At 39.0% G+C, this 22266-nt stretch overlaps 1 protein-coding gene across 1 annotated transcript in view; it reads right to left on the bottom strand.

Moving 5' to 3' along the window:
* LOC119900371 (ephrin type-B receptor 1-like) overlaps window positions 1-22266 on the bottom strand; it is a 97448-nt gene that overhangs the window by 7346 nt on the left and 67836 nt on the right. Inside the window, exons 10-19 of the mRNA XM_038715245.1 lie at window positions 20243-20408; window positions 19746-19851; window positions 18053-18114; window positions 17748-17945; window positions 13065-13312; window positions 10257-10324; window positions 9457-9604; window positions 8869-9018; window positions 1976-2172; window positions 1716-1874 (exon numbers count right to left, since the gene is read on the bottom strand). Of these exons, the coding sequence (XP_038571173.1) occupies window positions 1716-1874; window positions 1976-2172; window positions 8869-9018; window positions 9457-9604; window positions 10257-10324; window positions 13065-13312; window positions 17748-17945; window positions 18053-18114; window positions 19746-19851; window positions 20243-20408 (1502 nt within the window). The remainder of the gene's footprint in view (window positions 1-1715; window positions 1875-1975; window positions 2173-8868; window positions 9019-9456; window positions 9605-10256; window positions 10325-13064; window positions 13313-17747; window positions 17946-18052; window positions 18115-19745; window positions 19852-20242; window positions 20409-22266) is intronic.

Here is a 22266-nt window from a genome sequence, read left to right as displayed (position 1 = left end):
TTCAATACTCCTCGACCCTTACCCCTCATCCCTCGACCCTCTTCCCCATCCCTGCATCCCTCAGTCCTCCCTCTGGACTCTGTTCTTATCATATAATCCCATCTCAGCTCCATTACAAGCAATAAACCAACTCAAATCTACATCTATATGAAGGTGTAGTCTTTTTTTAGTGAATAGGTAATTAATGATGAGACTTCTCAGCATTATCTACTTATTAGCCTAAATGAGTCATCTGATATGAGACATTTTCAGAAAGATCAGAGAATGATTTGGCCACTTCTCTAATCTTATGGTCTTCATGTCATTGCAGAGATGTGGATGTGGGGGGCTCACACCTGATCTGTGGCTGTCTGTGATGGGAACTGGGACTTGGGCCATCTATAGTGAACTCAAGTTTAAGGACACTATAACATGCTGACATTCTTAGTATTTACTTTTTGACCTAACCGACATGGTCTATTATGTACATGATTTGCTGATATATTTTCCAAATTATAATACAATATAGGAGACAACAAGCAAGGGTGTTTTTACTTGGGGTGCATCTGCTCTATAAATGTTTTCAAGTAAATATGTTTGTATAACTCAAGTATATTATATATAATATTTATTTATACTTCTACATGAGTACAGTTTTTGGCCACTCCACTCACCTCATTTGCATCATTCATCTAATTTTACTGATCAGATATTTTGTCTGGTACAATTTGCTTTCAACCACAATGAAATAAAAGGATCCAAAATGTGCCTGAAATATAATTTAACACACACAAACACAACAGACCATAAAACAAGAAAAATAAGTTCAGGAAGGTTTACCAAAATCAGATATTTTGTCTGGTACAATTTGCTTTCAACCACAATGAAATAAAAGGATCCAAAATGTGCCTGAAATATAATTTAACACACACAAACACAACAGACCATAAAACAAGAAAAATAAGTTCAGGAAGGTTTACCATCCATTTTATCTCTCAATAGCAGGGCCTTGCCCATGAAAAAAGTTCACTCGCTCATAGCCAACACTGTGTGACCCTATCTGCTGTCTCCGCACTGGTACTATGTATGTAAACTTCATCAATGTGGTGAAATCCATCCTCTATGTCTCAGCCTCAGTGCAGCGTACAGGGCCTAACAACAAAATGCATTCCTTCAGTATATTATATTAAGAAAATAAAGCTAAGACTTCCAGAATTTCTCACAATGGCAGATGGTGAAAGGAAATGCTGATTAAAAATCTGACCTCCAACATTCTGCAGAAGACTAAAAGAGACCAAACCACGAGCAGAAACACCAAGTATGCGTGGTATGTGACATAGCTACACGAAAGCTAGGGTTTGTAGGAATTGCAGGCTTTGTTGAAAGAACAGCATCACCAATACCAGAGTAATGAGGCTTCTTATTGTTTTGACAGTGGTTCAAATTGTTAACAGCAATTACAGTTTATCACAATTAATGTGACATAGATATATTAATGTGCTGTAATTGTAATCAAAGCATTTTCTACAATGACAAATAGGAAGAAAGTATGGATATGAGTAAGCCTGGGAGATTGTTCAGAGAAACAGACAGGCGTACACATGCACCAGCAGTCAGCCAACCAGCCGCTCTGTCAGTTGTCCAACTAACAAGACACAGACTTGGCGGGTGAGCAGTGCGAGACAGACAGTGTCTCAAAGACAAAAAGAGAGAGGCAGTTAAATGGGTAGACATACTCTGCTGTGATTTGTGTGATGAGCGGCAAAGAAGTGAAGCCTGAGCCCATGAAGGAGTCTCGGTATTGGGTCATCTTCAGTGCAGCCAGCCAGTCTTCCACAGAGCTCACCCTGCTCAGGTCCGGAGCTCCACGGTCTAACAAAGGATGATGAGAAGGACTGGAGACAGTGGATACAATAGACAAGAGAGAGAAACAGTTTGTTACAGAACACACAGGAAGAGTGTTTGTGTATGTCAATCAGTTTGCATCTCGCCTCACCCAGGGGCGACATTGTTGGTGCCGGCTTTGAGAGATGCAGGGTTGCGTATCATTTTGTCCAACATGCTGACAATATCGGGGAACTTTGGCCGTGCGTTTCTGTCTTTTTGCCAGCAGTCCAGCATCAGCTGGTGCAGCACTACTGGACAGTCCATTGGGGCTGGCAGCCTGAAGTCCTGCTCGATGGCATTTATCACCTGGGACACAGTGAGAGAAGGAAGGACAGAGACAAATGGACACAGATGGTTATAAATAGTGAAAAATCACTTATCTGTATTATATTTCAATCTAAGAGATTAAAGTTGCTATAATCAGTATCTTTACATTCACAATGGGTCAAATGAGAATTATCAGCTGGGTCCTAAAAGTCCAGTGTGTAACATTTAGGAGGATCTATTGGCAGAAAAGGAATATAATATTCATAGGTATGTTTTAGTCATTATGAATGAAAATAAGAATTGTTGTGGGTTTTTTTTACATTTGCATGAGCCTTTTATTTTATATCTATAGAGGGAGGTCGTCTTCTAAGGAGTCCGCCAAGTTGAACCACCATGTTTCTACAGTAGCCCAGAACAGACAAGCCACACAGAGCGGGCCTTTTGCATTTTTCGCAAGTTTCGCAGCCACCCTAGTTTTCCTACACACTTGGAAATCGTGCGTTATCCAGTTGCTCACTGCTAGATGGCACTAAATTCTACACACTGGTCCATAAAAAATAAATGATCAGCTCTACAGAGGCTTTCAGCATCTTTCCGCTTATTCATTTGGCATAAACGTTACCAACTAGCTGGTTATTTCCCTCAGGAGTTGGTGGAGACCAAAATAGAGCTACAAATACAGTAATTGTTGGACTTACAGGATGCCAGACACAAGACTCCAAACAAATGCCAATGTTGCTTTGCATCTGCTGAATATCTACCACATTTATTACATCAACTTTATGATAATATGTCAGTGTTGTGTTATAGCTTGTTCTGCTTCCCCGATGTGGCTAGAAAAATCAACCAACAATCATCTTACAGCTTCCACAATGTGATGGAGTTCCAGGTATAATGGAATATGTGGGCAGTGTATAACTTTGAGAGGGATTTGATCAAATCATTCAAGGATTTGATGGCTGGAAAGTGGTTTTGATTTTTGTGAGCATAGAGTCTCTGGGGTACTACTGAAGTTTGAAACTGGGTTCAATTGTACAGGAGTGTTTGCCTCTACCCACACCTCCATCACCCACAATGTTGGAAGAGGAGGCAGAGAAAGAGGGAGAAATGAATAAATTCCAGTCAATTAGACTGCATCCATGGTAGTTTTGGAAATGTAAACAGAGATATAATGAAAGGGGTTAGATGGTGGGCCTAAACTACATCTGATTGAATAGTTTTATGTACGCCCCCCACTGCATGATGAATTTTCAAAAATATATTTACAGAAAGAGAAAATATGAGGATTTTTAACTCCATGAAAACCTGAAAATTTGTTTTTAAACAAGCCCACTTCTCTAGTAAGAGAAATGGGAGATATAAATGACAGAGGGGAGAAAATCTTTTGAAAGAAATGTAATATTATGATATGACATCAGTAAATTGCAAACTGCAGGGTGCTGGTCTATGATGCTGAGGATATCAAAGGGATGAAAGAGGCAGAAATATCCAAAGTTGAGTCCAGCTGTCTTGCTGCTGTTTAGGTGACACTTTATATTTTGCTCTCAAGTTTTGATTTGTGCTTGCTGTTGGCAGAAAAGAGTTCAACGGGGATGGGATAGTCTTCTCTGTTACAGCTCCTTTGTGATTTCAGATGAAAAGACAGGTGTATTTTTATGGAAAACTCCTGCCTTATTCAGCTTTATTTAAAACCACAGAAAAAAAATGAAAACTTGGATTAGCTAAGAGGATTCAATTTCCATTTGAGAACTTTATCCTGACACAGTGTGCAGTCGCTCAGTATAGCCCGATATTCATCGCTAGGCAGCAGTAATGTCTGCTGCAGTCTCTGATGTCAAGGCAGGTAGTTTTACAAGAGGAGCTTCTGATTTCATTATGCCAGGGCAAGAATTGAGAAAGATAAGTATCTTTCTATGTTTTTCTGTGAAAACTTTTAGGCAGGAATTTTGTATTGCAGAGAGGTTTTGCTAAATATGGCAGCATATCTTTGGGTGCAGATTGTAATTATCCTGAACATCACAGGATTTAAATCTCCTTTGACTGAAAGAGTAACTAGCTGGCTTGCCACCCCAAAATAAAATGATCAAACAAGGGAAATATCAAGTGCTTTCTCAAATTATTCTGCCCCCTGTGCCAGGGATGTGAAAATGATCTACGAAATGTCTCCCCAACTTAATTATAATGGTTGTAATGTTTAAAACCCACATTGTTATCTAACCTAATGGCTCAAATAAACGAACACGATAAATCTTTCAGCTATTTTACCACATCAAATATCCAGTTACTATCATCTTGTAACATTCCACACTTTATTCTTTAGAGGCCCGATGAGTACTTTTTGGCTTTACAAGTTGCGGATATATTCAGAGTGTTTGTATTAGACATTTTGTTTTATAATCACAATTGACATGACAAACTTTATTCATGTAAACCAATGGTTCTCAACCAGAGCTGCCAACTGTCACGCATTAAGCGTGAGACTCACGCAGTTGACACTTTTCACACGCCCCATACATCAATTTTCTCACGCATTGGAAAAACTAATGTAGCATATAACTGATAGCGTCGACTTGGCACGATTATACTCCACCCAGCTGATGCGACACAGGCAGACGCTGTGACAGGAATCAAGCGAACCCGCTCTTGTGCAGTGAGTGGCAGACAATTTGTGATCGGGTAACATAGCTGGTCGAGTTTTGCAATATAAAAATGTAGAATCTGAAGCACAGCCTTGCTCTGTTGGGAATGTGAGCTGCACAGAGCTGCTGAACTTAACATGTCAGGATTTGTGGTTAAGTGTTTTCAGTGAGTTTCGTTTTGCACAGGCCTCATCTATACTGTCCAAAAATGGGTTCTGTGTCTGTCTGTCTGGAATTCTATCATATCAGCAGAGCAAGTAATGAACAGCAGATTATAGGGCGGGGTGATTTTGAAAAATATTATGAATTGTGATTAAATGACGACGTTATTCACTTAAAAATCTTTCTGGAGATATCAGATTACACAGATATGTGGGATAGATGCAAAATGTTTTGCATTAAAATGAATTAATTTATCTTTGAAGTGAAAGGGTGCCACATTTAAAGAGGAAGTTCCCCAAACAAAGACACAACAAAGAGTAAAGACTAAATCATGAAAGAAAAAGTCACCTGCTGCCTGAGTTTTGTGTTTCCGTTGACGTAGCCTAGATAAAAAACATTTCCTTAATGCAGAAATTAATTTCCTATTAATGCAGAAAAGGAAAGAATTGGTGCAGAAATTTTCACCAGAATTCAGGAAATTAATCTGACCACAATTATTGACTTGGCTTTTCATCTACATATACATGTGCCTGAGGCATGCACATCAAAGAGCGATGACCCCGACCCCTGCAGTGGGATATGACACAGAAGGCCTAAAATGAACCGACCTCCAATATAATAATATAATAACTTGAATATAACTAGACGGACTGTGAATGGAATCACTTTGGGTGGATATTGTAAATATTTTGCACTTTTTAATCCAGTAGGTGGCGGTAATGCCAACCGCAATAAAACGCCAAAGAAGAATAAGAACAAAAAAAATTCAACATCAAGCTAGCTAACTAACATTGATCCCATTAAGTGAGTAGAATAGAGGTGTGTGTGTGTGTGTGTGTGTATCTTGATATTTGCCATGGCAATACTGTATCGATACACGGACGCCAAGTATCGTTATTTTATTATATAAATTGCAGATGGGACTTTTAACTTTTTGGTACTAGAATAATAAAGTCTATTTCTTTTTAGTCCACTAGAAAACTTAACAGGACCATATAGAGTACTGAGAAAGTGATATGAACAAACAGAGAAATGTATCTTTTTAGATAAACAGATGTTGACAAAGTTTGACTTTAAGGACCTAATTGGAATTTGGAAAAAGGTAATAAATTGCAATATATCTCAATATATTTCAAATCGCAATAAAATCGAACCGCAACATAAATATCGTGATAATATCGTATCGTGGGGCCTCTGGTGATTCCCATCCCTACTGTAAGTGTCTGACAATTTGGGCAATTCGCTTATAGAGTTAGATGAGAAGACCACTGAAGACTGATCATCACATGAAAACCCCAGGAAATTGCTGCACCCAGCCAAGAAATAGGTTCGCACATAACACCTCATCAAACCACAGTTGTTGTTCTTTTTGTACGTATTAAACAAATGATATAACATGTTAATTTGTGAGCTTTAGAGATGCAGGTAGGTAGTTACATTGGAAGTATTTTTGCTAAGCTAAGCTAAGCGGCTGTTGGTCTAAGTCTCAGCGAATAATTATAATAATAATAATCATAATCCCCAAAGTGTTAAACTATTCCTTCAAATTAATTCTGTTATTACAGTCAGATAAACCAAATATTTACGTTTCACTTCATTATTGCCATGTGCTATTGTTTTGTCATTACTGTATGGTATTTGTTGTTTGGAGTTAGTCAAATGTCATTGTTCTGCCAGTCACTAACAGTCTCTGTCATTTCATACCCTGCCATTCCCCTCAGTTATACTCAATGTGTTTCCAGTACCATTCCCCATCGCTTGACCTCCACATCCACCTGCACACCTGCTCCTTACTCCCTCATTAGCTTCCATAGTTTACCTCAGTAGCCTCAGCACTCAGCCAGATTTTCTATTGTGCCTTCCGGCCAAAGCGTTCCATTCTTTTGTCTTTTTTTCCTGCCTGCTTTTTTTTATGATCTCTGCCCGTTTCTGGACTTTTGCCTGCCAGCTTATACCCCCTTGCCTCTCCTTGCTTTGATCGTTGACCTAGTAAATGCTGCTTTAACTGCACCTGTTCTACTTGTGATTTGAGCTTTGGAGTCCAAACCTTGCCGTTGCACTGTGTCTTCAGTTTTGGTGCTGCAGCTACATTTTTGTTCACATTTTAATGCTGGCTTGTGCCTTTGCCAAAGCAGGAGTGCCATAAAATTCATTGAAATAACACATCAGCACAGTTACAAGCCTATGTCACTTGTTAGTGTACTTGCAAGCCTACCTAACGGCGAGCTGAGGGAATGCGGTGCTTCTACTACTGTAAATTTAGTGCTGGGTATTTGTCTGTTCACTCACTGAACTCTACGTGACCTCAACACACTTTTTAAGCTTTGTGCCACATAAATTCTTTCTAAGCACCGCTGTCAATCAAAATAGCAGCGAGTGCAGTAAAACATCACAGCTCTCTTTCATGATTAATTCATGTCGAACACAGCACCTGTGGTGGCTCCGCTGACAATTTCACCGTTTCATGTTCTTTGAAATAATGTGTGTATGTGTGTGTGCCTTCATGCATGTCTGCCTGCATGCATGTGTATGGTTAAGCTGTGTGTATGTAGTATGTGTGAGTTTAGGGTGTGAGGTTCATGCATAGTTAATGCCCCGGCAGACCCCTCGTTAGCTATGGTGGAAACACACACTTTCCCCATCATTATACACTGTCACTGCCATTATAAAACTGTCTCTGTCATTACTGCTGCATAGGCTGCTTATATTGCTCAGGAGTAACCATAGGGGAAGGAGGGGTGAGGCTGCAAGACAGGAGGTGAGGAGAGACAGCAGGGGGGAAGTAAGAGGCATGGGGGAAAGTGTGAAACAAGGGGGAAAGGATGGTTACAGTGATGTAGATGTTAGACAGGGAAAGTATTCTCTGCTGAAAAACATTTGGCAATGATTTTGTTTTGTTAGTTGAAAATATGTGTCTATTATAAGTTGGAAGGGGCTCTTCATCAGTGGGACAGCTAACCAAATTGGAAAAACTCAACACAACTGAAGCCATTTAGCAATGTTTTGGAAGATTTTCCACAGAAACCAAATTTAAAGTTTAAACTCAAGGCAAAGAGGAATCTTGTAAAGGCTCCTCTGTGTCACATTCATTAGATATATAGTTTCAGAAAGCAAGAATTGGGATTTAGAGCCTCAGTGCTTTGAAGTGGGTTTTAGTGCCAAAACTCGCTATAATCTGTGTATCACATTTCTTCTCGGAAAAGATACCTAAAAATAAAAATGTCAGCAATCCGATCTTCTGGAACCTCCTTTTTCATGTACTGTACGACGTGATCCAGTTTAGGTTTAAACAGTAAAATGAAATACTCGGATGAGACAGTATTTTTTACAATACATTTTAACACAGAACAGCATTCAGCTGTGCACTTCTTATTAAAATATTGCCAGCCTAAAAAACAAGGATACGTGTAACCTTAAACCACTTAATAACATATTTGTGATGCCAGAACAAAGAAAAAAATAAGGTATATAAATGCTGTAGCAAATTGATCATACTGTGAAGGTAATTGGAATAAAGTTGTCACAACAATAAAATATTCCCAGAAGAAAAGATCAGCAGGAAAACAAAATTCTGATGCCTTTTGGTCTGATGTTTCAGGGAACAAACATTTCTGTGACACTTAAATTGATGTCCTCATTTTCCATGTTTTTTCCTAGACATGCAGACACCCTGCTGTGAGAGACGGCAAAGGAAACAAACAAGCACACCCCCAACCCACACACTCTCTCTCTCTCTCTCTCACACACACGCACAAACACACACACTCCAGAAAGACAGTGTGCAACAAAAAAATTGGTAAACGTACACAATCTTATGCAGTCACAGACATCAGTGAGAACACAAAAGAACAAGAGAAAGCTCTCTCTCTCTCTCTCTCTCTCTCTCTCTCTCTCTCACTCACACACACACACACACAAGCATGCAGTAACTCACATCTTGGTTGCTCATGTCCCAGTAAGGCCTCTCTCCATATGCCATCACCTCCCAGGTGACGATCCCATAACTCCAGACATCTGAAGCCGACGTGAACTTCCTGTAGGCGATCGCCTCCGGAGCCGTCCATCGCACTGGGATTTTACCACCCTGAGGGAAAGAAAGAGAAACGAGAAGATAAGTGATCGAAATTTGATTTTCTTTTTTAGTTCCATGCTTGACGTACACGCTTACACATTTATCTCTCAGTACTAAACACAGGACATAGGTAGCCCATATATCTGTATGTCATAAACTTTAAGGTAAAGATTACCTGTTACGGTAATGATCATCACAATTCTTACAGGGCACAATAATGAGAAGTGTGTATGCTAGATTTCATACATTGTCCATACTATATGTCACCCACAGCAGTGAAGCACAACATACTGTTTTCAATGGGATAATTACTTAGAACTTAAAATGACCATGTCATTGATGACCATGACAAGTAGGCAGTTTTGGCCACTGCAGGAATGCAGCATTAGTGTGTTCTCTTGAGCGAACATTTATTTGCACTTGCATGTGTCCCGGTGTGTCAGTCCTCACCAGTGAGCTGGTGTAGGTGGGGTCCGAGGTGTCCTCCTCCAGATATCGTGATAAGCCAAAGTCAGACACCTTACACACCAAGTTACTGTTAACCAAGATGTTCCGAGCAGCCAGGTCCCGGTGAACATAACTCATTTCCGCCAGGTACCTGTAACATCAACAGGATTTATTGTGTGAATGTGTGTTATCCATTGGCAGCTACCTGGGCTACTATAAAGAAGCAAAGGGATTTAGTGTGTGTGTGTGTTATCACACTTTGATAAAATTGGAATGGGATTTCAAGTTTGTGTACATGTATATGTTTGTGCATTATCACAGCCAGATACCCGCATTAAAAGAACAGAAAGGAACTATTGAGAGTGTGCGTATGTTAGCAGTGTTTCAAGCTGCCAAGCTGACAAGTCGTGGAGCTCCTAACGTCCATAAATACAGTTTGTGTTTGTTAATTTGTATATCTATGTGTGTGAGAGAAAGAGAGTTTGCAGTATGTGGAGGCAGCATATCTCAAGCTGCCGATGTCAGTCACATGACCAGACGTTATTGGATATCACCACATGAAATCTCAGTATGTTAGAATTGGTATTGTTACATAAAAAACTACCCCGCGACCCTGTACGCAGGATAAGCGTTTGATGATGGATGGATGGATGGATGGACAAAAAAAAACTAATTTCATACAACAATAATTGAAAGGTCTGAAAGAATTTCTTCTTCATCTTTATGATAAAAATTTATTTCTGTAGCAGGAGTGTGTGTGTGTGTGTGTGTGTGTGTGTGTGTGTGTGTGTGTGTGTGTGTACCTCATTCCAGACGCGATGCCCCTCAGCATACCAACCAGCTGGATCACTGGGAACTGCCCATCGTTTTGCTGCAAAACCATGAACCATGAAAGCATTATTCTTATTTTTTGTTATCAGACTTTTTCACTTTAGAGTTATTTAGAGAAAAAAATTTCATGACAGGACAAACATGTTTGGGAGAAAAAAAGTACCTTTTACAAACCAGTTGTCATTTACGTGTTATAAAATGTGGCTGTAATGTGATCATGATGTGAGTGGGGAAAAAAAGCACAGAAACACAGTCTAATCACTGCTGTTGCTGTGGAAATGTGATTTATATGTTTTACTTTTAACTTAACAAGGGTCAATACTGTGGCCCCGGGTCTTGGGTTAGGTGTATGGATTAGGGTTAAGGAGCTTGCTTCAAAGTGTCTGTAAGTTCATAAAACAGTGTCTAAAACCCATAAACCGACACCCCAACTTTTACACCCACTTCATGCAGCGATTGTCCAGGTCTGCCGAGGGAACAAAGCAACTACCTCTGTCACTTTTAGCACTGTCCAAAAGTGTGGGCCCCTATCTCCATTTATATAAATCTTTGCGTGGAGACTACAAAGACACCCAACAACATGTAGTCCTTGGAGAGAGTTAATAAAAACAATCTTTGAGTATTGTAAATCAAAACAGGTATAAACACTTTTGCCTTTAGAAGTGGTCAAACAAACTAGCATAGGGAACCCCTTAGCTACATGCTAACACTTTTTCAACATTAGTGGACACATATATAAAAGTATGGTCACCTTGGTCACGGTTTTCATATTAAGTGATCATTCAGAACGTAAATAGAGACACATCTTTGTCACCTTAATCTGAGTTTTGCTTCATGCTGTACGTCTATAGTTTGTCCTATACAATAGGAAATGCAAGTTATCCGATGCTATACACAAGTGGCTTTAAAATAGGATAGAAGAAGAGTCAATTATGCAGCATTTCCCTTTGGAGAACAGTTCAGTAATATGTTTGTAAGCTGGAATAATGAAACATGGACCAATTCATAATAATATTCACAGATGAGCTTTCACTGTCCCAAAGATGTAGAGTATGCGATATGAAGTAGGTAAATCAGATTATTATTATATTATTATGAACAAAAAAATAATTTTATTATATCATTAATGTGGTAATCATTAATCTGAATTTTTGCAAATATCCTCCTTAATATTAATACAATTTCTGAGGTGATTATCAAACATCAACACATATTTTGAGGAGCTGGCTAGGTGTTGTTGTGAGACATCTTTTTGCTATTTTACTCTTTACACTTTGGCCCAACAGTTTCTGTCTCTTATAAACATCCCTGACATCCAGTCGAAGGTGTGTGTGTCTTTTAATTCACTTTGTGCATCAAACTGTGCCTTTGATGCTCCTCTAGCCTAATCCTCTGCAGGCAAAACCTTCTCCTAGGTAGATGTAAACACACATACACACACACACACACATTGATCTTCTGGGTCCTGTGTCTGCAAGATGGTCACGCTAGGACAGCAACACCAGCGAGATCGATCACTGTGTGTGTTTGTGTGTGTGTGTGTGTTTGTATGTATGTATGAGTCAGCGGATGATTTCTGAGTCAAAAGGGGTCACGCTGTGAGAACCAAACATCAAAGAGTTTCTCTTTCTGTCTTTAGAGGCGCCTCGAAAGGAGGGCAGGATCAAAGAGACAGACAGACAGACAGCCTGGCAGGATGAGGAGGACAGAGCACAGGAAGGAAAAGGAAGAGCAGGAGGTTGTTTCTGTCTTTGTGTCTCTTTCTCCAAAAGCTCCCAATCCTCCCCTCTCGATCTGTTTTTCTGTTTGGGTATTTATCTGTTATTTTGGACTGAACGCGCAAATCATACACACAAATTATTAATTGGTGGGTGGGGCTCTGTTGGAAAAGGGCAATATTACATACTGTGATGTACCAATCAGGATTTAGCAACATCTGAATCAGAATCTTGTGACAGTTGGTGTTTTTTTTTGGTCATTATCAATCCAATCTGATGAAATTACTTATTATTTTAAAATTATTTTTACTTTGATAATTGCTTACTTACAAATATTTAATTGTACAGAGAAATAATGCCAAGCTTTCAGGAGCTTCAAGTTGAGATAGATAAGTCCTAAATATAGGCATCATGGAAAGTTTAACATTTACATTTCCATGACAACTGAGCAAAGTCAATCTGCTGATGTGGACCATGAGATACAGTAGAAAGCTCCAGAATAAGCAAGTATGTGGATCTTAGGTTGAGACTGTCAACTGCTGTTTCCAAGTTCAATAATGAACTATCAAGCTCCACTGTTTCATAGGCTTTACAATCCAGCTAAGAAAAGTTTTATTGGTTTTGGAAACATCTTTTAAATGACTTCTTAAATCTTATGATTTTAAAATGCATTTTAACAATGCTAGCAATTTTTTTTTTATTTGCCTCATTGCAGTCCTGAAATGTAAAAATGTAAGTTTGTTTTGAAAACTGCTGTATAAGTAAAGTAAAACAAGTCACAGGTATTTATGAAGTAATCATTATGTAATGATTCATTAATATAATATCTCTGTTCTCTAGTAGTTCTGTATTATCATCTATATAGTCTTCGATTCTGAGATATTCAGGAACTACTTATTAACAACTGATTAATTATCAGGTCGTTCCTGATTTGTTACTTACTTGTTACTTACTGTATTGTAAAGTGTTTTTCTTTCCTGAATGTTCTATAAAGTGCAGCAGTACACTGTTATAGTAGCTACATCTATATGTGTCTGTGTGTACAATTAGTGTGTTATTTACCCTGAGAAACGAGTCAAGTGCTCCGTTCTCCATGAACTCTGTGATGATCATCGTAGGCCTGCTCTTGGTGACCACGCCCTCCAGTCTGATAATGTTTGGTTGGTCAAACTGGCCCATTATTGATGCCTCAGCCAGGAAGTCCCTCCTCTGCCTCTCAGAGTATCCAACCTTCAGGGTCTTGATGGCCACAGGAATTTCTTTTTTCCCAACAGGCTTGAGGCGACCTTTGTACACCTCCCCAAACTCACCTGAAGAAGCAGAAAGTATTATAGTGCTGAAATTAAAGCATTCAGTCTGACAGCAAAATTACAAAGTGCAGTATATACTTAAGCTCTTCAAAAAACAGCATGTGACTCAGCAGAGAAAAACAATTGCAGGGATGGTTGTTTTTTTAATACTCCTTTGAATTCAAAGCCCTTAAATAAATGATTACATAATAAATGGGGCTGATTAATAATTGCATTTTAATCACATCTTATGATGTAAAATGGGTCACCTGTGAAATCAGATGGGGTGAAGTTCATACCATTGGGCTACCATGCATTATTTAAAGTCCACCAGTCAAACAAGTTGTTATTTTACTTTGCAGCAGCTGAGGTGGGCAGAAGTGAGAGGGGCAGGGCTTGTTAAACACATAAACACTCTCTCAGTTGTGGGAGCTGCCCTCTGCACCTCAGTCTCATGCTGATGGCTTTTGAGCAGCTCTGGCGGAGCAGATTGGTGTCGAGGGCTTTGCTCAAGGGCACAATGATGGTATTTTTGCAGACTGGAAGAGCAACCAAAATTTAATCTCCTCAGTAGCTTCTCTCAGGGGTGAGAAAAGGTTTGTTGAAAAGATGGCAAACAAGATAAAGGGGACGGTGCCATTATTATTTCTAAGGCACTTGGCTTTGCACAACACACTTCAACTCTTATCTCGTGGTTTAAACAAAGGCAGCCAGGTCAGTTCATGGATAAAGAGTACTAAAACACGAAGCTCATAGGTTCAATTTCTGTGTGCAGTTTAATTTGTCCTGCATGTGCCCTGTAGCATCAGTTTATTATGCTGAAGTCTGTGTGGTCACATATGAGTTCAGCTTATTTACAAGCTAGATAGTGTACTTGACTTGAAGTAAGAATAAGTAAGATTGGACTATTTGGTATTTACAGTACTCTATGGTTATATACCATTTCATAATAATGGCATCATTCGGGTTATTTTGTCAGACTTTTAAAAGCTTCTCCACAATCACAGAAGACTTTAGGGTCAGGTTATGTTGGATCAAAACTAGAAACAAAAGGGTTGGCTGGTGGACCGTCATAGAGAGGGGAGAAGATATTGTTTAAATATGGTGATAACGGAGCACGCTTGAAGAAAGCGTCTCCTGGAAAATTTCAGACACTCATTGGAACGAGTAAACGGATCATCATGTGTAAAATTGGTGTAGTGAAGCTTTAATCCACAGATATTTCTGTGTTTATGGATTTGATTATTTAATAATATGTGATGTATCATATCTTACCTCAAAAACACTAAATTTTAATTAATTTGATTATATTTTATGATATTAATCTGAATCTGCAAAGTAAGTAGTAACTAAAGTTATCAAATAAATGTGGATTCAAAAGTTAAAAAGTTTCCCTCTGAAATGTAGGAGTAGAAGTATAAAGCAGCAGAAAATGGAAATACTCAAGTAAAGTAACTCAAAATATTACAGAAAAGTACAGTACTTAGTAAATATATTGTACTTACTTACTTTCCACATCTGCTTTTTGCTCAGTCAATACATGGACCATTTTGTGGATGTTTCTTAATTTATGCATTGCTATGTTGATTTATGAAGTTGGCTACAATGATTTTAACCTCAATGTCCTGAACTTGTTCAATGTACAGAAAATGCCCTTACAGTGCTAAGGACACAGACGTCTTTTGTCAAAATTAAATTCAGCCATATGCTGCTTGGAGACATGAAAATTGAATATCACTTCATAATAAAAGTCCCCATCCCTGAGATAAAAATCAGTGTGTGAATAATGGATGTGTGATGGGAATTGGATGACAGGCTGTGTCGTCCTGTCTCACTGTGATCTCTGCTCCACATCTCGCTGCTCATTAAAAACTATCTACTGTCACTGCTGTAAACCAGCAGAGGTAGAGATGGATGGAGGGCAAAATAGGAAGGAGAATGGAAGGAGGGTGGGGTGAGGAAGGAGAGATGGGGTGGTGCAGAAATGAAAGAATGAAGGATGGATGAAGAGGGACAAAAACTGTAATTTTCACAAAGAGAGGAAATGCGACAGTATATCGAAATATACTGTGATAAAATGAACTGGTCTGTAAATTGAGATTATTGATCCTTTCAGGACTTGGCCTTCAGTTAAATAAAGTGCTTTTTATAAAGGACATTTTTTACAGTGTAAGTGATTGTAATAAGGCAAGAGGAAAAAAGAGGGGTGTTATCACAGAGGGAGAGGAAGAGAGAGAGTGAGGTGAGATATTTTTACAATCTCCTTAGGGTACTTTCTTTTATCTTCGCTCCTCAATCTGTTGTTCTGCTTTCCCCCCCTTGGTTCTTTGTTTTAGCATTTCTCTATACGCAAACAAACTCTACAACCCCAGCGGGGCTGAATCACAGGGAGCGATGAAGATAGGAGGAAGTATCAAAGAAATACAGAGAGAAAAACAAAAAGAGAAAGCAGGAGAGAGGGAAAAAAGAGAAGGACCTGTGGATAAGTTTTTACTTTCCATCGCAGTAGAATGGGAGAGATTCAACCATTTAAGGGCTCAAGGTCCAACCACATCTCAATCACCCAGGCTCATATTTTTCCCTCCCTCCCCGTTGTTTTCATTCCTTCTCTGTCACCTCTGGCCGAGGTGAGAAACCTTCCCCTGAGAGAAATAAAGTGAGAAACGGAGGGATTACGGAAAGCCTCTCAGAGTGGCTCAACAGACCAAAGCCGAAAGCATATACTCTCAGCTGTGAGATTCTGAATCTGGTTCATGACCTTTATCAACCAGAGCTCCATGGCCATTTGGTTTGATTGGTTTGGTCCAAAGTTTTCTGGGGGATAACATTTGGACAGTTATAATGTACTACAAAATTTGAAATTAATCAAAGTACTAAAAGACAACTGACAGTGAACCTGGGAGGTTCAGGTCTTTTTGGAGGTTTCCAAGGACCAAGTCCGGGTGGAGTCAGCTAATAGGACCGCTAACTGGGCTAACTAGCTAATGGCAAAGCCTACAGTCAGCAGCAGTGCTATAGATATATAATAAGATCCACATGGCACTGACAAGCATTGTGCTGGTAAGTGACTTCTTACTTTCGTCCCGGTCCTAATGACAAGATAAAGCTCCCGAATGGAGCTTGAGGTTGTTGTTTTTACGACTAACTGACCAATAAAAACTTGGTTGACTAAAAGCCGTTACATCGACTAACAGTTTAGTACTATTAGGTGGCAGCACTACTTATGATAATTGTAATATGTTCTGGTGCAGAGCTTGAGGTTATTCTTCAGTATTTTGTATTCACAATAGTTTTTAAGGCATAATGCAAATTAAACAATGAACAGAGTTTGATTTGAAGAACACAACAATAATAAAAGTGATAGATGCATATATAATACAAGTTTTTTTTTAATGCATGTAGCCCTACAACGGATGATGATGACTGGATGTACTGCTGGTCGTATTTTGTAATTTCACTGAATGTGCACATTTTGTGAACCTATTTATGACCTTGTGTGGCGGGTTTTACCCATGCGGCAACCTCTGGTGCTGAAAAATGAAGCCTACGCAGAAGCGTCAAAAACTGCAGTTCCTCAAATGGTCACTTAAGGCTGGCTCCAAAATTGAGTCAATTCCCATAAACCTCCACGTTAAATTTTATCTTAATTCTATCTATTCTATCTTTAATCTTATTCATGTGTGTGTCTGTGTTCGACTTGACTTGGATCCACTTGGGGACAATAAAGCTAAGCTGCTTGAAGGTATAGTGAAGGTGTATAGTTTCAGTATGCAGTAGTGATCAGTGGTAAAATAAGGTACTTGATCTTAGCAACTGCAAAGTTTGCTTGTTTTCACCTTTTTTCCCCCTTTTTTCATCAGACAGCTGAAATGCAAAAACTCCTAGCTAGCCCCCCCACAAAAAACTTCAGAGGATGCTCTGGGACTCCATTTCACATCCAACTTTCTCTATTTGCCAAACATCACACAGCATTTTTACAGTGAGAGCTCAGATAGCCAAAGAGAATGCATGAAGACAGTTTTAATTTATTGCGGTGAAAGTTTTCAGCATGAATAAAACATCTCTCCTGACTTCAAAGTAAAAAAATAAAGCAAAATAATAAACTGACATTGCGCGTTTCAAGATCCTTCTTATTGACACAAAGTGTGGCACAGTTGAAGAAACAGATTAATTTACTGTATGTGTTGTTTCAAGTGACAGTTGATCTCATTAAAGGAAATCAAGGTTTACTTTTCCAACGTTCACTTTTGAAACAGCTTATAGTACTAACTTTATTTTTTTTATCTTACTCTTCAACAAAGCTCTTGTACAAATGAATGCACAGTAATATTTGACACATATTAAATGGATTTAATGGATTTTCACTTTAGGTATTTGTTCATCTTCAGAGATGTACATGAAGGGAAGGGAAAGCCAAAGCCAGAGTCAAAGACACTAAGTCCAAAGAAATATCTACCTGATCCAATGACCTCCTCTATTTTGACACAGGAGGGGTCGATTTCCTTGGCAAACTCCCGGACAGCCTCGTTGGGGTCCTCATAGGTGAAAGGGTCAATGTAGATCTTGACCCCTGGTGAACTGTGACCTTCGGACAGGCTGGGAAAGGTCACAGTGGGGGCGGGACCACTGAACATGTCAGGCCTCAGAGTCACCTCTGAGGAAAGAATTAGAAAGTACAAATATAAACACGGTTTTGGCGGTTTGGTGTGTGTGAGCATATATGAAGGTAGAGCTTATTTAAAGTTTCAATATTGGTCATACCTCCTCCTGTGTTGTACTGCTGCAGCTTATCACCGTAAACACTCTCCTTCAACTGCCTTCTTCTATAGACAGAAACAAAAACAGAGAGTTTTTGGGGAACGAGGCAAGCAGACAGAAATGTTACACAAAAGTTAGAAATGCTAATTGGCTGTCTTCTCTTCAGCTGAGTTGTGTTAAAATAAATAGTTTTCATTAATGTCAGAAAAAAGTCTGCTTGAGAGAAGGAAAAAGTATTTTTATCAGTAAGGCAACATGTTACTGTTCTGTGTTGTCAGCTTTTATTTCCTCTTCTTTGTAATATTTTAATACGTCAACTGATCTTCACAATAGACACCTTATACCACATATAGAGAGAGGGAGCTTGTTATTTCTGGAATGTTATGAGGTCACAGAAACGTCAGGCATTTAAGAAAGTCTTTCAAAGAGTTGTGGAAGTATAATAAATTGCCACATCAAGAAAGCTTTAAAATACTTTCTCGTACAGAGGCCATTTTATCTGCATTATTATTATTATAAAATGTTTAGTGTAATGTATTACATCTTATTAAATGTGTATGCATAATTATGCAGCTGCATATGGTTACACAAAAAAAAATACCTAGTAATTTATACCTGACAAGTTAATTACTCTTGGGTTTTCCCAACTTTCTCCAAAAAATACCCAGATTGTCTAAACTAGCAAATCTGTTTAAACTGATTCTCATATGGATTTTATGTTCCAATGCACATTGTGCACTGCCACTTAAAGTAAACATTGTCCTCTTGTTGTAAGCAAAGTTTTATGTAAAAAAAAACATGTTAATAAAACAAAAAACAATAAATGGGTAATGTGAAAGTTTATTGTTGACCTTGGAAACATTATTTTTGACAAGGTTCTACCTTTCAACAGGATCTCACAGTGTTCCTCGGCAGATATGCAGTAGTTGTCATGGAAATGGCTCAATGATCATTACATGACCAAAGTATCGAGCTTCAAATGATAACAGATAGTTGTAATAGGGAGGTAGGAATTGTAAATCTTTTATAAGGTGACTCAAGTACTAGACTGTGAGATGTGGACAAAAGCTCTGAAAATGTTTGTCACAATAGGCCTTTTTCAATGGCATCTTGACATTTCACTGCAGGAAAAGCACAGGTGTCAATTAATGATGGAAGACTTCCATTTAGCTGCTTCTGTTTCAAAGTCCTTGTATTGTGCATGCTGGCTCACTGTCATGCTGTCATGGCTTACTGGGACACTTGAAAAGAACAGAGCCATTGTTAATTTTATTAGTAACACCTGTGCTTTTCCTGCTATGACAAGTCAAAGTGTCTGCTGTGAAAAAGGACAAAAAATGGTTTGGGATGCTGAGAATATATGATAAGTAATGATATGTAAGATAATATGATATTCACCCCTATTGTTTATCATTGACTTAGTATCTGATTTTCAAACATTTTAAAATATGTATATAGACACATTACCAGATAAAAAAAGGAAATTTAATAAGCATTGAATCCTATAAAGTCAGAACATGTTCAATGCCGGGCTTAAGGACATTTTGAACGGACAATTCAAAGTATTGTATGTAATGTATGTAACAGGGTATTTACCCCTATCAGTTAGGATATTCCCATGACCCACATATTATGCAGCACGTGTGGGTGGATGTGTATAAGATGTGGTGTGTGTATGTATGTGCCTGTGTGTTACCTGGTACAGATGATGGCGATAGCTACCAGTGAGACGATACACACTCCACCTACCAAAGAGCCTGCAATCAAGGAGAGCTGCTGTCCTAGCTCTGACTTATACTCATCTGCAGAGACACACACACAAACACACAATCAGGCACAAACAGTGAAAAGAGATGGGGTTTTTTTAAACTCTCACACACATACACACAGTTGAGCATTGCTGGAAGGGAAAATATACACTTGACAGTTTCTCTCTCTCTAACACACATAAAATATAATTTACATGGCTCATTTTACATAACTGCAAGCACACACAAATTCATGCACATACACACACGCACACACACAAACAAAGTAGGGCAGAATTTAATTACTTCACAGCCAGATTTTCACTCTTGCTCAATCTCTCAAATTTCCCCTCTCAGTCCTGCACTCTCTTTCCTCTCCACCACCGTAAAACCTCCACAGACACACACACCTCCACACACTCATACCAACCACCCACACGCTTACCGTCGGTGAGTGTTTGGAAGAGCATCTCCTTGCTGTAGGCTCCGTAGCCGGCCACAGTGCGGGCCCTCACCTGAACCACATAGCCGGTCCCCGGCCTCAGACCCTCCAGGACAACACTGGGTGTTTCGCTCTGGATCTCTGAACTGTTCAGCACTGATGACTGGGACTGAAGAAGAGATTGAGAGAGATGAATATGTTTTACGGCAATCCAAAACAGACTATAATACTTCTTCAGTCACAGACTAAGAGACAAGAGACTAAATTTAGTACTTTGTTTTGGCCTTCAGCTAAGATAAGATTAATTCATCCAGTTCCAGCTCAAACTGAGGCATTCACCATTTTCAACCTGTGACACAATAGACACCCAGGCAGGATGGTATAACTGCAACATTTTGAGTTTGAAGTAATATGGGAATGTTGTCACACCGTACCAATCTCTATCACATTTTTTGTCTTTCTCCATTTTTTCCCCAACAGTAAAAAAGAACAGTTAAAATATCCTCTACTTCATTTTGTTTCTGCTCTCCATACACTTGAATTATCCATCTGCCTGTCTGTTTCTATCGATTTATTCACACCTTACAGGTTCAATTTACCAAAATTACTAAAGAGGTACATTGTATAGACATGGAAATGCCTTTCGTTTTATTTGTCTATATTGAGATATAGGCCTCAAACCTAATTCAATGGAGAGAAATGGAATTTGTTCGCATTAATCAAAGCACAGACAATTTTCCAGAAATACTGTTTATCGACAGACCCCACAATGAACAGCCAATAACAAGTACTTTTGGAACTACTATCTACTGAAGGAAAGTTCACTATTCACCACTATTGTCCTGAGTGACCTGGTCATGTTGCTGGGGAATTTTTTTACAAATTATATTTTTCAGTGTTTCTAGCAGCATCTGCAAAAACTGATTTACATACATTTTATTGGGGTAGAAGTTTCAAAAAGGCCATTGTTTCTAAAAACACAAGTTGCCATTAATTATAAATGCAATTCCAGTGTTGTTCTACAGCACACACGGAATTCCAATTACTCCCATTTTACTAGGGTAGTGACAGAGCGAAGGCAAAAGGGTATAATTCAAAGCCTCCCAAAACTATTTGAAATGCAAGACACCACTAGGATTGAAAAAAATTGTTATTCTGTAATTTGAGTGAACTGAACCTTTAAGAGTCCCTCTGCGTTGGAGAACCTCGCAAAACTTGTCTGTTTACATTCTGTCATCATCTTTATTGCTTTTTTTCCTGAAGCCCCTTTTTCACCTCACACTTATCTCCTCCACCTTAAATCTCCTTCTGTCCCACTCTGCTCTCTCCTCCCATCTACCTCCCAGTCATCACACATTTTGTCCACAACTACCCTCTTCATATTTAAAAGAAAATATATCTCTTCAGTATCTTCCTCTTTGACTTATTGCTCCTTTTCCCACCTCTTTGACCTGTTCTTTACTCCATCTCCCTAAAATATAACAAAGCAATAATGTCGTTAATTAGCTACTGGCCACAGAGACAGATCTAACAGAGCCTTTGGTCTTCTTTCTGCCTAGTCCTCCTGAGGTGAATTAGGCATCACACCTATCAGGCTTATCTCATAAACCCAAGGCTACAACCTTTTACCTCTATCTTTCTATGCCTTCCTTCTATGCTTCCCCTCACCATTTCTTTCAGATAAAGAAAAGGTTTTACTGCGGCAAAATCAAAACGGTCCACAGGGAATGGCAGATATGGTGTGGTGATGGCATAAAAGGAGGGGGAGGGAACCGTGCTGTGAGGATGAAGGAGGTAGAGGGGTCGACGGCAGAGAGGAGAGGAGAGGGAGAGAGATGATGATGGTGATCAGGAGGGAGTTCAGGAGGGAACGAAGTGAGGGTTGGTGGTGGGAAGAGAGAGGAAGAGGGAGGGTTATCAAAAGAGGACACTTGAATAAAAAGGGGGTTAGGATGATTGAGGGTTTTTTTGTTGCTGCTTGTGGCCATCTTTATTGTTACTATTATGATATGACATGTCTTGTGTCA

Source organism: Micropterus salmoides, unplaced genomic scaffold (genome assembly GCF_014851395.1).
Source record: "Micropterus salmoides isolate LMB-PRFRI ecotype aquatic unplaced genomic scaffold, ASM1485139v1 Ms_hic_scaffold_13, whole genome shotgun sequence".
Classification (NCBI taxonomy): Eukaryota; Metazoa; Chordata; class Actinopteri; order Centrarchiformes; family Centrarchidae; genus Micropterus; species Micropterus salmoides.
The sequence above is the reverse complement of the archived record's forward strand: the minus strand, read 5'-3'. Positions and strand labels throughout refer to the sequence as shown.